Source organism: Physeter macrocephalus, chromosome 19 (assembly GCF_002837175.3).
Source record: "Physeter macrocephalus isolate SW-GA chromosome 19, ASM283717v5, whole genome shotgun sequence".
Lineage (NCBI taxonomy): Eukaryota > Metazoa > Chordata > Mammalia > Artiodactyla > Physeteridae > Physeter > Physeter macrocephalus.
In genome coordinates, this window is record NC_041232.1 from 6,281,142 (window position 1) to 6,296,962 (window position 15,821).

Genomic DNA, 15,821 nt, shown 5'->3' on the forward strand with positions numbered 1-15,821 from the left:
CATTCAATGGAGACTGACCCTGAGAGGACCTCATATGTTGAACTTTACATACAAGGAATTTAAAGCAGCTATGACAGCTATGTTCAAGGACATCAAGGAGAATATGCTTGTAAGAAATGGAAAGATAAAAACTCAGCAGAGAAGCAGAAACTATATAAAAGGAATAAACTGGACATTTTAGATTTGAAAATTACAATATCTGAAACAGAAAACTTCACTGGATGAGCTAACAGCAGATGAAGATAACAGGAGGATATATGAAACTTGAAGAGACACCAACAGAGATTACACAATATTTAGAGAGAAAAAATATTTTTAAAAACCCAGAGCCTCAGGGACCTATGGGACAACATGAAAAAGTATAACATGTATGTAACTGGATTCCTAGAAGGAGAGAAAATACAAAAGAAAAAATACCTGAAGGAATGAATAATGGCCAAAAACTGGCTAAATATGCAAGATATAAACTTGCAAGCTCAGCAAACCCCAACAAACACAAAGAAAAATATGCCTAGGCACAGCCATAATCAAAATGATGAGAATCAAAATTAATGAGAATAATCTTGAAGCAGCCAAAAGAAAAAAACACATTACATGCAAGGAATAATGAATGATTCAAAATGTCTGCTTTCTTCTCATCAGAAACAATAAAGCCCAGAAGAAACAATGGATCAACATCTTTAAAGTTCCAAAAGAATAAAAAATAATAAATCCAGAATTCTATATCCATTAAAAATATCTCAAGGTGAGGGACTTCCCTGGTGGTGCAGTGGTTAAGAATCCACCTGCCAATGCAGGGGGACATGGGTTCAAGTGCTGGTCCGGGAAGATCCCACATGCCGTGGAGCAACTACTGTAAGCCACAACTACTGAGCCCACGCACCTAGAGACCCTGCTCCGCAACAAAGAGAAGCCATCGTAATGAGAAGCCCGTGCACCGCAACGAAGAGTAGCCCCCACTCGCCACAACTAGAGAAAGCTCACGTGCAGCAAAGACCCGAGGCAGCCAAAAAAAAAAAAAGTTAAGGTGAAATAAAGAATTTTAGATAAAAGAAAACTAAGAAAATTCACTGTCAGCAGATCTGCATTATAAGAAATGCTAAAGGAAGTCATTAGGCAGAAGGCAAAGGATACCAGATGGAAACAGACCTTTACAAAGAAATGGATTAAATGAACCCATCTGGCTGATTCTTATATTTTATATGCTGTGGTATGTAAATTTTAACTCTAAGTAGGTTATTTTAAAAAAAGTTTATATATTTTAATTCCTAGAGTAACCACTTTTAAAAATACAAAGGGGAATAGTTAAAAAGCAGAAACAGAAGAACAAAAAATAAAGGAAATAAACAACAACCACATCAAAAATTACATTAATTTTTAGTGGATTAAACATTCCAAAAGGCAGAGGTTGTCAAAATGGATAAAAAAGACTCAGCTAGATGCTGTCTGTGAGGGATACACTTTAAATAAAAGACACAAATATGCAGAATGTAAATCGAAGAAAAGACATACCATTAAAAAAATTAAAAAGTGTGAAAGAGGGTTCCCTGGTGGAGCAGTGGTTGAGAGTCCGCCTGCTGATGCAGGGGATGCGGGTTTGTGCCCCGGTCCAGGACAATCCCGCATGCCGCAGAGCGGCTGGGCCCGTGAGCCATGGCCGCTGAGCCTGCGCTCCGCAACGGGAGAGGCCACAACAGTGAGAGGCCTGTGTACTGCAAAAAAGAAAAAAAAAAAAAAAAAAGTGTGAAAGATGAATGGAGTGTCTACATGAATATCAAATAATGTAGACTTCAAGATAAAATATATTACCAAAGACATAGAGGAACATTCCATAATGATAACAGGTTCAATTCACCAGGGACATGTAACAACCATAAAATGTATGTACATATTAACAATTGGAAATTGAAATTTAAAAAATAACGACAGCATCCCAAAACATAAAATGCTTAGGGATAAATTTAATAAAACATGTTTCTAACCTTTACACTGAAAAGTATAAAATACTGCAGAGAATTATTAAAGAGGACCTAAAAAAAACTGGAGATAAACTATGCTCATGGATTGGAAACCTCAATACAGTTAAACAACATGGATTTGAACTGTGCTGTTCACTTACCTATACGTATATTTTTTCCAACAGTAAATACTACATTACTACACAATCCCCTGGTTGGTTGAATCTGTGGATGTGGAACCATAAATACAGAGGGACTGCACAGTTGAAGGAACCATGTAGTTGGAGGGCCAACTATGAGTTGCATGTGGATTTTCAACTGTGCAGAGGACTGGGGCCTCGAACCCCTGTGTTGTTCAAGGATCAACTGAATTGTTAAGATGTCAGTTCTCCCCAAACTGATTAATCAATCCAACCCCACTCAAAAGCCCAGCAGGTTTGTGTTCATAGAAATTGGCAAGCTCTTTCTAAAATTTATATAGAAACTGATGGCCAAAATAATTTGAAAAAAGAACAAGGATGGGAGATTGATTTCAAGATTTACCACAAACTTATAAAAATCAAAGCTGTTATTGGGTAACATATATTCTGGAACACGACTGTATAAAAAAATGAATGTCAACCCTTACTCAACCCTTACTTCACACCACAGACAAAAATTTACTTGAAAAGGATGGAAGACCAAACCTTCTAAGAAGAAAACGTAAGAGAAAAATCTTTGCAACTTTGGGGTAGGAAAAGACTTCTTAAGATAGGACTCTAAAAGCATGAACTCTAAGATTTAAAAACTGATAAACTGAATTTAAAACTTAAAATTTTGTTCCTTAAAAAGACCCCACCATTTAGTAAACAATACATTAAGTAAATTATACATATATCAAAGAACCCATATCCAGAATATATTTTTAAAAAACAACTCACAACTCAAGACAAAAATAATCCAATTTAAAAAATGGGTAAAATAATGGATTAAAACTTGAACATAAGGCCTGAAACCTTAAAACTCCTAGAAGAAAAACACAGGCAGTAAGCTCCTTGACATGAGTCTTGGCAATGATTTTTTTGGATTTGACACCAAAAGCAAAGGCATCAAGAACAAAAACAAGGGGGACTACATCAAACTTAATAGCTTTTGCACAGCAATGGAAGCCATGAACAAATTGAAAAGGCAATCTACTAAATGGGAGAAAATATTTGCAAATCAGACATCTGATAAGGGGTTAATATCCAAAATATATGAAGAACTCATGTAACTCAACAGCAAAAAAACATAAGCAATCCAGTTAAAAAATGGGCAGAGGATCTGAATAGACATTTTTCCAAAGAAAATATACAGATGGCCAACATACCATGAAAAAGTGCTCAATATTACTAATCATCAGGGAAATGCAAATCAAAAGCATAATGAGAGATCACCTCACACCTGTTAGAATGGCTGCCATCAAAAGACAAGAAATAACAAGTGTTGGCAAGGATGTGAAGAAAAGGGAACTCTCATGCACTGTTGATGGGAATATAAATTGGTGCAGCCACTGTAGAAAACAGTATGGAAGTCCCTCAAAAAATTAAAAATAGAACTACCATATCATCCAGCCATTCCACTTCTGGGTATTTATCTGAAGAAAATGAAAACACTAATTTGAAAAGATATATACACCCACATGTTCACTGCAGCATTGTTTAGACTAACAGCCAAGACACGGAAGCAACCTAAGTGTCCATCAATGGATGAATGGATAAAGAAAATGCCATACACATATTTAAATTTTTAAAAATGGAATATCATTCAGCCATAAAAAGAAAGAAATCTGGCCACGTGGGACAACATGGATGGACCTTGAGGGCATTATGCTAAGTAAAATAAGTCAGACAGAGAAAGCCAAATACAGCATAATCTCACTTATATGTAGAATCTTAAATAAACAAACAAACAGAGCTCATAAATACAGAGAAGAGTTTGGTGATCGCCAGAGGCAGGGGTTGGGGGGTAGGGGGTGTAGGGTTGCACAAAACGGGTGAAGGGGGTCAAAAGGCACAAACTTCCAGTTATAAAATAAATAAGTCATGGGGATATAATGTACAGCATGGGGACCATAGTTAATAATACTGTATTGCATATTTGGAAGTTGCTAAAAGAGTAAATCTTAAAAGTTCTCACCACAAGAAAAAAATTTGTAACTGTGGTGATGGATGTTAGCTAGACTTATTGTGGTGATCATTTTGCAATATATACATATATCGAGCCATTATTTTACACCTGAAACTAATTTAATGTTATATGTCAATTACATCTCAATTAAAAACTGGGTAAAAGATCTGAACAGATATTTCACAAATGAAGATATATGAATGGCCAACAAGCACATTAGTCATCAAAGAAATTCAAATTAAAGCCACAAGATTGAGAACACCAAAGCTGATGAGTTTATGGCGCAATCAGAACCCTCATATATTTCTGGTGGGAGCATAAAATGACATAACCACTTTTGAAAACTATTAGGCAGTTTCCTACTACAAGCAATTTCACATCTAAGTATATATACAATATAAGTTAGTATAAATGTCACTAAAAGATTAGTGTCACTATTCATAACAGTCAACAACTGGAAACAACTCAAATGACTAGTAACAGTAACATGGAATATTCTATGAGAATGAACCAAACTGTTGTGGAAGAATTTCACATAGTGCTGAGCAAAAGCAGCCAGACACAAAAGAAAGTCTATTATTCCATTTATGTAAAAGTTCAAAATAAGAAAAAACTAACCTATCATGATATAAGGTGAGACAGTGATCATTTTTAGACAGTAAATACTGGAACGGGCTACAAAGGGAGACCTCTGTGGTTCTGGTAATGCTATCTTTACATTTCTGCGTGTGGTTTTGTGAGTGTTTTTATTATTGAAAATCCACCAAGCAATATATTTATGATTTTTTGCACTCTTCTATATGCATATTTCAATAAACCTTTTCTTAGAAAACTAGAAAGGAAAGATGTATCACCTACAAACGACCAGGAATTAGATGACTAATTTCTTTACTTCAACAATGAAAGCTAGAAGACAGGGCAACAGTATCTCAAATATGCCAAGAAAAAACATATCTCAGCCTAGAATTCTCTATCAAAGTGTTTTTTATGAATGAAGACAAAATATAGACATTTTCAGACAAAGAAAATACCATTTGCCACTGATAGACCCTTATTAAGGTAAATTTTAGAAGACAAATTTCAGGCAAAAGTAAAATTATCTAAGATGGAAGGGCTGACATGTGAAAGGGAATGATGAGCAGATATACTGATTAAAATATGGGCAAATCTAAATAAAATACTGATTGTATAAAGTGGTACAAAAAATGTTTGACTTGTAAGAGAAAAATAGAATGGGACCAATATAAAATCCAGTGTATTGTTCAAACTTGTATTCAAAGTTAGACTATTCTAAGCTCCTTGTACTATTAATGAGAATAAAAATACTGCTTATTTTTATACTTTACATGTATGTTATAAAAGCTAGAATAATAATTGAAATAGACAAAAGCATATAAGTTCCCCCAAAATAGATGAACAAAATGGAGAAAAGGAGCAAAACTGAATAAGAAAATCCCTTCAACCCAAAAGATGACAAGGAGGAATAAAAGGAATACAAACAGTGAGATAAACCTAAAATTGTAGAAATAAATTCACAATGAATGAAATGAACAATTACATTAAAAGACAAGATATCAGAACTTTAAAAAATTAGAATGAATGTTAAACAAACATACAATCTGTTAACAAGAGCCACGCTTAAAACATAAAGGTTGAAAGGAGATGGGAAACTATAACACTTGTAGGAGAAATTATATGTCTTTGATTTGCTTTAAAATATTCCCTCCAAAGAAAGAAACTGGGGAGGGAGAGTAGATGAAACAAGAACGCCAAATGGATAATTGTTGAAGACAGGTGATGGACACACAGGAATTCATTACATGCTTCCAACTTTGCATATGATAAAATTGCTTTTGTAATAATAAACAAGTTTAAAAAGACAAAAAGATATCCCAGGAGAGTACTAACCCAAAGTGACTTGGTATAGCTAAATGAATATCAGATAAAAGGTAAAAGCATTGCTAGAAGGACATTACATGAGTATCAATTCACCTGAAAGAAAAAAATACAGAACTTCTCAAGCTACTGTTTTAAGTATCATTTGCCCCTCTTTGAAAAGTACTATCTGAATCTCATGATACTACTAGTTATCTTGTTAAACCACATTCTGCTATAAAGTGTGAAATGGGGGAAATCAAACATCCACTTCAACAATAACAAATATTTCTTTCAGTAAATGATGCTAAGATTGTTATCCACGTGAGGGAAAAAAAAGAAAAATGATGTGAAAACTTGACAAAGAAAATCCTAGTTAGAAGGTAGAGGAAGTGAGAGTAGTTAAGAACATCTCTTCAGATATGGAGCCTAGGAGAATGAGCAGAAAACCAGTCTTTGTACAGTGCCTATAATGTATGCTTTAAAAAAATCTTCAACTTAATCTTATGAAATGCTTTAAATCATATATTATTACTGTATCACAAATAGGATTCAGATACCACAAATGGTGAGCCAGAGTTTTTCTGGCTCCAAAGCCAATACTTTCCATCATAACATGCTGGCATTAACAGAAGTGATCCAGAGGGGAAGGTAACACACGTGCATACATGCAGGTGATCATCAAATAGCTTTTAAAAGATGTTTGCACACAACAAAAATTATATGGTCTTTAAATACAGCAGGGTCGCTGCCTTACCTGACAGAATCAAAAATTCACAGGATTATGGAAGTTATTCAACCCAGCATAGTTGTGCAGAAATAAAAATAAAAACTTCTCAAACTACTGTTTTAAGTATCATTTGCCCCTCTTTGTAAAGTACTATCTGAATCTCATGATACTACTAGCTACCTTGTTAAGCCACATTCTGCTATAAAGTATGAAATGGGGAAAATCAAGCATCCACTTCAACAATAACAAACATTTCTTTCAATAAATGATGCAAAGATTATTTGTTATCCATGTGTGTGTGGGGGGGAAACAGGATCTCAACACCTCACACCATACACAAAAACTAAGCCTGGGTAAAACCCCAAATGTAAAATGTGAAACTTTAAAACTTCAGAATATCTTTATCACCTCTAGGACTTTCATAGCTAGAGAGCAGAAGTCAATGCCTGACTTTAAAGCTTCAAAAGACAGGCTGACTCCCTCGTTATGGGCTAACACGACTGGTGACTTGAAGTTGAAGGCAATGCTCATTTACCCTTCCAAAAATCCTAGGACCCTTAAAAATTATGCTAAATCAACTCTGCCTGTGCTCTATAAACAGAGCAACAAAGCCTGGATGACAGCACATCTGTTTACAACATGGTTTACTGAGACCTACTGCTCAGAAAAAAAAAAATTCCTTTCAAAATATTACTGACATTGACAATGCACCTGATCACCCAGGAGCTCTGATGGAGATATATAATGAGATTAATGTTGCGATCATGCCTGCTAACACAACATCCACTCTGCAGCCCATGGATCAAGGAGTCATTTCAATTTTCAAGTCTTACTATTTAAGAAATACATTTCTTAAGGCTACAGCTGCCATAGATAGTGATTCTTCTGATGGATCTGGGCAAAGTCAACTGAAAGCCTCTGGAAAAGATTCAGCATTCTAGATGTCACTAAGAATATTTATGATTCAGAGGAAGAGGTCAAAATATCAGTATTAACAGGGGTTTGGAAGAAGTTGATTCTAAACTTCATGGATGATTTTTGAGGGGTTCAAGACTTCATTGGAGGAAGTAACTGCAGATGTGGTAGAAATAGCAAGAGAAATAGAAGTGGAGCCTGAAGATGTGACTGAATTGCTGCAATCTCATGATAAAACTTTAATGAATGAGGAGCTGCTTCTTATGGATGAGCAAAGAAAGTGGTTTCTTGAGACAGAATCTACACCTGGCAAAGATGCTATGAAGATTACTGAAATGACAGCAAAGGATTTAGAATACTATGTGAACTTAGTTGATAAAGCAGCAGCAGGGTTTGAGAAGATGACTCCAATTTTAAAAGAAGTTCTAACGTGGGTAAAATGCTACCAAACAGCATTGCCTGCTACAGACAAATCATTTGTGAAAGGAAAAGTCAACTGTTGCGCCAAACTTCACTGTGGTTTTATTTTAAGAAATCGCCACAGCCAGCCCAACCTTCAGCAACTGCCACCCTGATCAGTCAGCAGCCGTCAACATCAAGGCAAGACCCTCCACCAGCAAAAAGATTAAAACTCAAGGTTCAGGTGATGGTTAGCATTTTTTATCAATAAAGTATTTTTAAATTAAGGTGTGTACATGTTTTTAGCCATGTTATTGTACATTTAATAGACTATAGTAGTGTATAACTTTTAAATCCACTGGGAAACCAAAAAATTCACTTGGCTTTATTGTGATATTCGTTTTATACTGCGGTGGTTGGGAACCAAACCTGCATTATCTCAGAGGTATGCCTGTATTCTCAATAGCCAAAAGGTGAAAGCAACCCACGTGTCCATCAATGAATGAATAAGGAAAACGTGTATATACATATAATGGAATATCATTCAGCCTTAAAATGGAAGAAAATTCTGACACATGCTACAATATGAGCCTTCGGGATATTATGCTAAATGAAAGAAGAAGCCAGTTACAAAAAGATAAGACTGAATGAGTCCACTTACATAATATTTACAGTAGTCAAAATCATATAGACAGAAAGTAGAATGGTGGTTGCCAGGGGCTGGGGAGAGGGGGAATGGAGAGTTATTGTTTAATGGGCAGAGAGTTTCAGTTTTACAAGGTGAAAAGAGCTATGGAGATGGATTCACAACATTATGAAATTAAAAATTAAAGATGGTTAAGATGATAAATTATATATATTTTACAATTTAAAAAAAGAGAAAAAAAACGTATTTGAAATAGAATGCAGACCTAAAGGTAAAACTTTAAATCTTCTAGAAGAAAACATTATAAGATTTTTGTGACTTTGGGGTAGGCAGAGATTTCTTAGGTAGGACACAAAAAGCATGAATCATAAAAGAAAAAATAACTTAGACTTCCTAGAATTTAAAACTTCTGCTATTTGAAATATACCATCAAGAAAGTGATAAGGTAAGCTGCTGAGAGAGAATATTCACAACAAATACCTCTGAGAAAGAACTTATATCTAGAATATATAAAGAACTGTTACGACTCAATAATAAAAAGAAAACCAATTTTAAAATGGTCAAAAGATTTGAACAGACACTTCACAAATGATGTACAAATGACCAATAAGCACATGAAAAAGTGCTCAACATCATTAGTCTTCAGGAGAATGCAAATTAAACTGCAGTGAGATATTACAACGTATCCACTAGAATGGCTAAAATGTTTTGAAGGGGATGTGAAGCAACTGGACTCTCATACATTGGTGGGAATGTAAAATGGCACAACCACTTTGGAAATCTACTTGGCAGTTTCTCCTACAGTTAAATGTCTACTTCCCTCATAATTCATGAGAAATTTTCCCGAGAAATGAAAACATTATCTACAGAAAGACTTCCACACAAACATTCATAGTAGCTTTACTTATAATGGCCAAATGCTGGGAAGAACTCAAAAGTCTATCACCAAGTAAACGGATAAGCAAAATCTGATATATCCATACAAAGGAGAATCACTCAGCAACAAAAAGGACTGAACTACACACAACATTAATGAATCTCAAAAACACGCTGAGTGTAAGAAGCCAGAAACAAAAAAGGACATAGTACAGTCATTTCTCAGTATCCATGGGGAATTGGTTCCAGGACTGGCTGCGAATAACAAAATCTGAGGCTGCTCAAGTCCCATAGTTGGCATATCTGAATTTCCGCATCTGTGTATTCAACCAACCAAGGGTCATACCGTATTTACTATTGAAAGAAATCTGTGTATAAATGGACCCGCGCAGATCAAACTTGCATTGTTCAAGGGTCAATTGTATATCATTCAATGATATGAAACTCTAGAAAAGGCAAGTCTAATTTAGAGTCATGGAAAGCAGTTATGCGCATGCCTGGGGCTGGGAGTGTGGGGGAACCGAATGGAAAGGGGCACAAGGAAACCTTTTATTTTATCTTAATTTTTTATTTTTTGGCTGCATCGGGTCTTAGTTTTGGCACACGGGATCTTTCATTACAGCCCACAGGCTCTTCATTGCAGTGCATGGGCTTCTCTCTAGTTGTGGTGTGCGGGTTTTCTCTCTCTAGTTGAGGCATGCGAGCTCAGTAGTTGTGGCGTGCGGGCTTAGTTGCCCCGCGGCATGTGGGATCTTACTTCCCTGACCAGGGGGTCAAACCCAAGTCCCCTGCATTGGAAGGCGGATTCTTTACCACTGGACCACCAGGGAAGTCCCCAAGGAAACCTTTTAGAATGATGGAAATGTCGCATATCTTGTTTTTGGTAAGGATCACTGGAAGTATATATATTTGACAAAACACTTCAAACTGTACACTTAAAATGGATACATTTTATTGTCTGTAAATTATAGCTCAGTAAAGTTGATTAACATCTCCTCTACATTAGAAGACATAAGATTTCTCCTTTACAAAACAGGGATAATAATAGTACTTATTTTCTATGCGCTGTGATTAGTAAATGGGCTAAGGTTAGCATTAGGTCATATGAAACACTGAGGACCTGCCGTATAATATAAACCCAAAAAATGTTAGTGGAATAAAGTTTTCTTAAAGATAAATAACTCTGCACAAGAGTCACTATAAACCAGTGGTTCTCAACCAGGGGCAATTTTGCTCCCAGGGGACAATGGGCAATGTCTGGAGACATTTTGGATCATCATGACTGGAGTGCTGCTACTGGCATCTAGTGGATAGAGGTCAGGGATGCTGCTGAACATTCTACAATGTACACAACAATCTTCACAACCAAGAATTATCTGACCCAAAATGTCAATACTGCAGAGGTTGAGAAATTTTGCTGTAAACAAAGTGACACAACAATCCACATATGGAAAGAAAATATATAAAGTGCACATAATCAACATGGAATTTCGAGTCCAAAGTGACTATAGTATATATCTTCTACAAATCAAAAAGAAAAATCAAAACCAACAGGAAAATGAGCAAAGAATAAGAACATGGCCAGTAAACATGAAAAGATCCTCTCCCTGTAGAAAAATACAAAGTGAGACAGCATTTTTAAACCAATAAAGTGGTAAAAATGAAAAACTGACAATACCAAGTGTTGGTGCAATAGAGAAGAAGAGAAATCTATGCTATACACTGCAGGTGAAAGAGTAAATTACAGCCATATATCAATACATATATGAATGTATGTACATATATCAATATATGCATTCCTATTCATGCATTAGTTACCCCTAGGGATGGAGAGGGGAGGAACTTAATTATATCTTAATTTAAATTACAGTTCTGCTCTCTGAAAGCTGTTTTAAAATGATACCCATTCACCGAACACCTAATACATATCAGGTAATGTGTAAGAGACACTTCATACTTTTATGCCTCACAACAAATCTATGTTGTAGATATTAGTAGCTCTTTAGGTACAAGAGCCAGCTAGTGGTAGAGCCAGGATTCAGGCCAAGGGCTTTCCACTCCAAGAACCAATCCTGTCTCTCCCACAGCAGTACAATATTATGACCTATGCCCTAATGTTTGACAATTATTAATGCATTCTTGGAAATATTTCTGGTTTTCATCAAAGTATCTCAATCAAGATAATTCTGGAATGGGGAGAAGATAAAGAAAACAGGATGGCAAATTGCAGAGTAAGCAAGGCAAATAAAAGCTATAGACATCTCCCCTGAAAAAATGTGCATAGACATGAAATTATGTATATAATTTCAGTGGTTCACAAATTCCCTGGGAACACCCATGAAAAGGCCTTTGGATCCAGGTTAAGAACATCTCCTGAGGGGGAAAAAACAGGCCATATTCACTTATAGTATTTGAAGGACCATCCAAATTTCTTTGACCAGAGTTTTACTTTATCAACTAGTGCATAAATGTTCTAAACATTGCTTGTGTTCAGAAATCTTTTGCTTTGCCTCAGTAAAATCTACCATCATTCTTACTGTAACGAGCTCTGTTCCAAACTGTATACGAGAAGTAATGAGACTGGTGGTTATATGAGGCTTGTAGAATTAAATTCAGTTAGACATCTTGTGTGTAAAGGTTACCTTTGCTGAAGGATGAAAGTTAGAACAAGGGACAACAGATATCAGGCTTAAAAAAGAGGGTGGATCTTTTCCACATCCAGAAACAATTACTAATAAGTTAATCCCATCGTATGTCCGTATTTGCAAAAATGCATAAGATTCAACATCTTTAGTTTTAAAACAAGAAAATGCCACACAATCCATTAGCTTATTTTTTTTCATGAGTCATAATCTTTTTCTTTATATTTCCTTCTTTGTCATTTTGGGGTGATGGTTCGTCTTTCCTACTCTCTAGTCTTCTTCAATATTCCCTCATTCTGCCTTTTTTATCTCTTAAGCAGATGTACAGGTATTTAGGTATACAGATTTCATATTTTCTATCAACCTAGTTAATTCTGAATTAGTATCTTTTGCTGCCCACAAATATATACACCTAAACTGGCTAATTTGTCTTTTTTAAAAAATTTATTTATTTATTTTTGGCTGCACCGGGTCTTCGTTGCTGCGTGTGGGCTTTCTCTAGTTGCGGCGAGTGGAGGCTACTCTTCGCTGCAGTGCCTGGGCTTCGCATTGCAGTGGCTTCTCTTGTTGTGGAGCACATGCCCTAGGCGTGGGCTTCAGTAGTTGTGGCTCGTGGGCTCTAGAGCACAGGCTCACTAGCTGTGGTGCACGGGCTTAGCTGCTCTGCGGCATGTGGGATCTTCCCGGACCAGTGCTCGAACCCCTGTCCCTTGCATCGGTAGGCGGATTCTTAACCACTGCACCACCAGGGAAGTCTGTATCTTGCAGTTTTCAATTGACTGTTTTACTGTGAATCTTTACATGGGAAACGGAGACAATGTCCATGCTGTACACTAGTTCAGACTTATGCTCCACCCAGCACACTATCTCTTCATTTACTTTACAAACATATGAGTGTTACTATGAGCAGCACCTGTACTATGCAGAAAATGGAATTAGTCAACACTTGTGGGAAAACTTCAGAAGTTACAGAAATGTTCTGCAACGTTCTTATTTTTCTTAATTACTAATTAAGCACGTCAACTGCAACTTTATTCACGTTTTTAAAGGTATTTATATATTCAGCCTGCATAACATCTGGAGAGAAACTACTAAAATAACTACTTATAAGTTTGGCAACTAATATTACCTCCTTGGACCTTAAAAAAAAACTTCCAGTGCTCATATTCATTGGTATAGTATTCAAATCTGTAGACTGTCTATTCTTACCTTTAAGTATCTTCTATGTTTTGACCATAACCTCCTTCTTCCCATAATTGAGAACAATTATTTGTCCTAAATATTGTCTACATGCCTCAACTTTTTATTTATTTTTATGTAGAAAGAAGTCAGTAGGCATACTGACAGAAGGCATACGACAGATTCCCAATCAACAGAAGCTACTCCTAGTTTCTAAGCTCCCTGAAAGTAAGAGCATGTGTTTCCTTGAATCTTCACCATCACAATAACTAGCATAGTGCTTCACACATCAAAGAAACTCAGTGGATCCCAGGGACTGCCTTAGGAGAAGTTTCCAGCTTTAGGCAAATATTTCACTACTATTACTTTTTTTGGAGGCAGCCCTAACTCCACTGGGTGTATTCCATATAAATTTATGTAGAAGTGTTTTAATGATTTTTTTAAATTCCTTTAATAAACTTTCAACAACTTCTCATGGTTCTTGGCATACAACGCAAACTCTTTACTACGGCATAGTTGCGTAGTCCCAGCTTATTCCACACCCCCGCCCCACACACTTAAGACGTCCTAGCCACACCTGGCCTCCACCTGGTCCTCAACTACTACTCTAAGCGTATTTCAGCCTCCCAGTCTATTTTCCTCTAATTGGGATGCCTCCCCAATCTTCACAGGCTGGGCTATTTATAACATCAGGCTCAACCGTGGCCTCCGGAGAGTCCTTCCCTTGATTACTCTGCCTTCGCCTCTACCCTGTGTTACCGTACTCATGGAAGCGCACTTACCACTACGCCAAATTCTCTTATTTGTTTCCAAGTGAGGGCACGGACCTTGTCTATTTTGCTTCCAGGTGTATCCCAGAGCCTAGACCTGAGACTAGCACAGAGCGAGTGACCCTGCGCTACAACTCCTCCTAAGGCCACCTCCTGGCTTTCAGGCTGGCGCCCGGGTCGTGTGGGGCCTTCACCGGGACCCGCTAGCGTCTCCCCACAACAGGCCCCCTTTCCGGGACCTAAGGGCGCGCACCCCCTTTCTCCCCGGGAGGCTGGTCGGGAGGGTCGGACGCCCCTGCGGTCGGGTCACAGCCACGGCGGGATTCTGGATTCGGGGTCAGGGGGGTGTGGGCGTTGGGAACTCGTGCAGCCACAGCTGTACGCGGCTTGGTTCCGGGTTCGTGGAACCGGCGCGCGAGCCGCCCACCCATCCAACCCCTCTCCGACCCGTCTCGAGTCTTTAACACGGACTTCTGAAGTGAGGAGTCTGTGAAGAAGGCGGGCCTCCTTCTCAAGAGCAGTGAGAGAAAGTTTAGCTCTGGTCACCAGAAAACGACTTCGAGGGAACCGACTGGAAAACTCACCAGAGAGCGTAGGCTGCACAGCCGCCTCGAGAGAACTTGGCTGACGGGAGGAATCGCCGACGCGAGACAACCGAGTGCGCGCTGAGCCCGCACAGCCGCAGTAGAGGCCTCGCGCGCCCAGCGTGGGGAGCGGAACTGGGGCGGGGCCAGCTCCTCTCGCGCGCTGACGTGACGGGTCGTGGCGGAAGGGTGTGGACGCGCAGGCGCAGCTGCGGCCCGGGAGGCAGGGGGCGGGGCCGCGCAGGCGCCGTGAGAGGCGGTAGCGGCGGCGGCGGCGGCGGTGGTGGTAGAGGTAGTGGCGGCAGCTGTGAAGGGGTTCCGGGAAGATGGTGCTGATTAAAGAATTGTGAGTAGGATCGGTGGGCGTGAGTGAGGTTCCGGGACTGCGGTGGTGAGAGATTCATTGATTGAGAAGTGGCGGAATATTCCTAAGAAGGAGCGAGCCTCGGGCCGGCCGCTGCCTGCGCGCACCCCCTCCCCCGGCCCGCGCCCCCGGCCCGCGCCCCCGGCCCGCTCGAGGCCCCTCCGCGGCGCGCCCCCAGGCCCCCCTGGCGTTGTCGTGGTAACAGTGCTGCCCTCTCCCCACCCAGGGGCGGAGGCAGCAGGGTCTCAGCCGCAGCGCGTGGCTCAGGAAGGCGCGGCCGGGAGTTTCCGCTGGGACCCGCCTTCTCTTCCTAACACCCCAGTCTGAACCTGGGCCCATCCCCAGGCTCTCGGGTGGGATCCAGCCGAAGCCCGAGGGTGGGGGAGACGCGGTGGGTCTGTGTCCGGGGTGGAGCCTGTCTGTAACCCGCGGGAGGTGGGCTTGCCAGGTAAAGATAGCCCTGGTGTCGGGGCTGGAGGTGGGACGTAGGTGCCCTGAAGTTCACGCTGGAGTCGGGAGTGCGGAAAACATGCTCTTCACTGGGCAGTGAAGCTCTCCCCTCACGGGAGAGCCATCTTTCTGCTCTGAGTCTCAGTTTCTACATCTTTAAGATGGGGTGACACGCTGGGCTCCGTGTACTTCCTGGGGTTTAGATGAGGCGTTAGCATGTGGTTGGTCAGATAAAAGGGTTTCCAGGTGCATCAGACCGGCGAAGTGGTTTTGTTGAAAAGTTAC

At 39.3% G+C, this 15,821-nt stretch overlaps 1 protein-coding gene across 1 annotated transcript in view; it reads left to right on the top strand.

The window, feature by feature from the left end:
- Positions 1-14,981: 14,981 nt before the first annotated feature.
- PITPNB (phosphatidylinositol transfer protein beta) overlaps positions 14,982-15,821 on the top strand; it is a 60,576-nt gene continuing 59,736 nt past the window's right edge. The window contains exon 1 of the mRNA XM_024120514.3: positions 14,982-15,068. Within this exon, the coding sequence (XP_023976282.1) occupies positions 15,049-15,068 (20 nt within the window). The 5' untranslated portion in view covers positions 14,982-15,048. The remainder of the gene's footprint in view (positions 15,069-15,821) is intronic.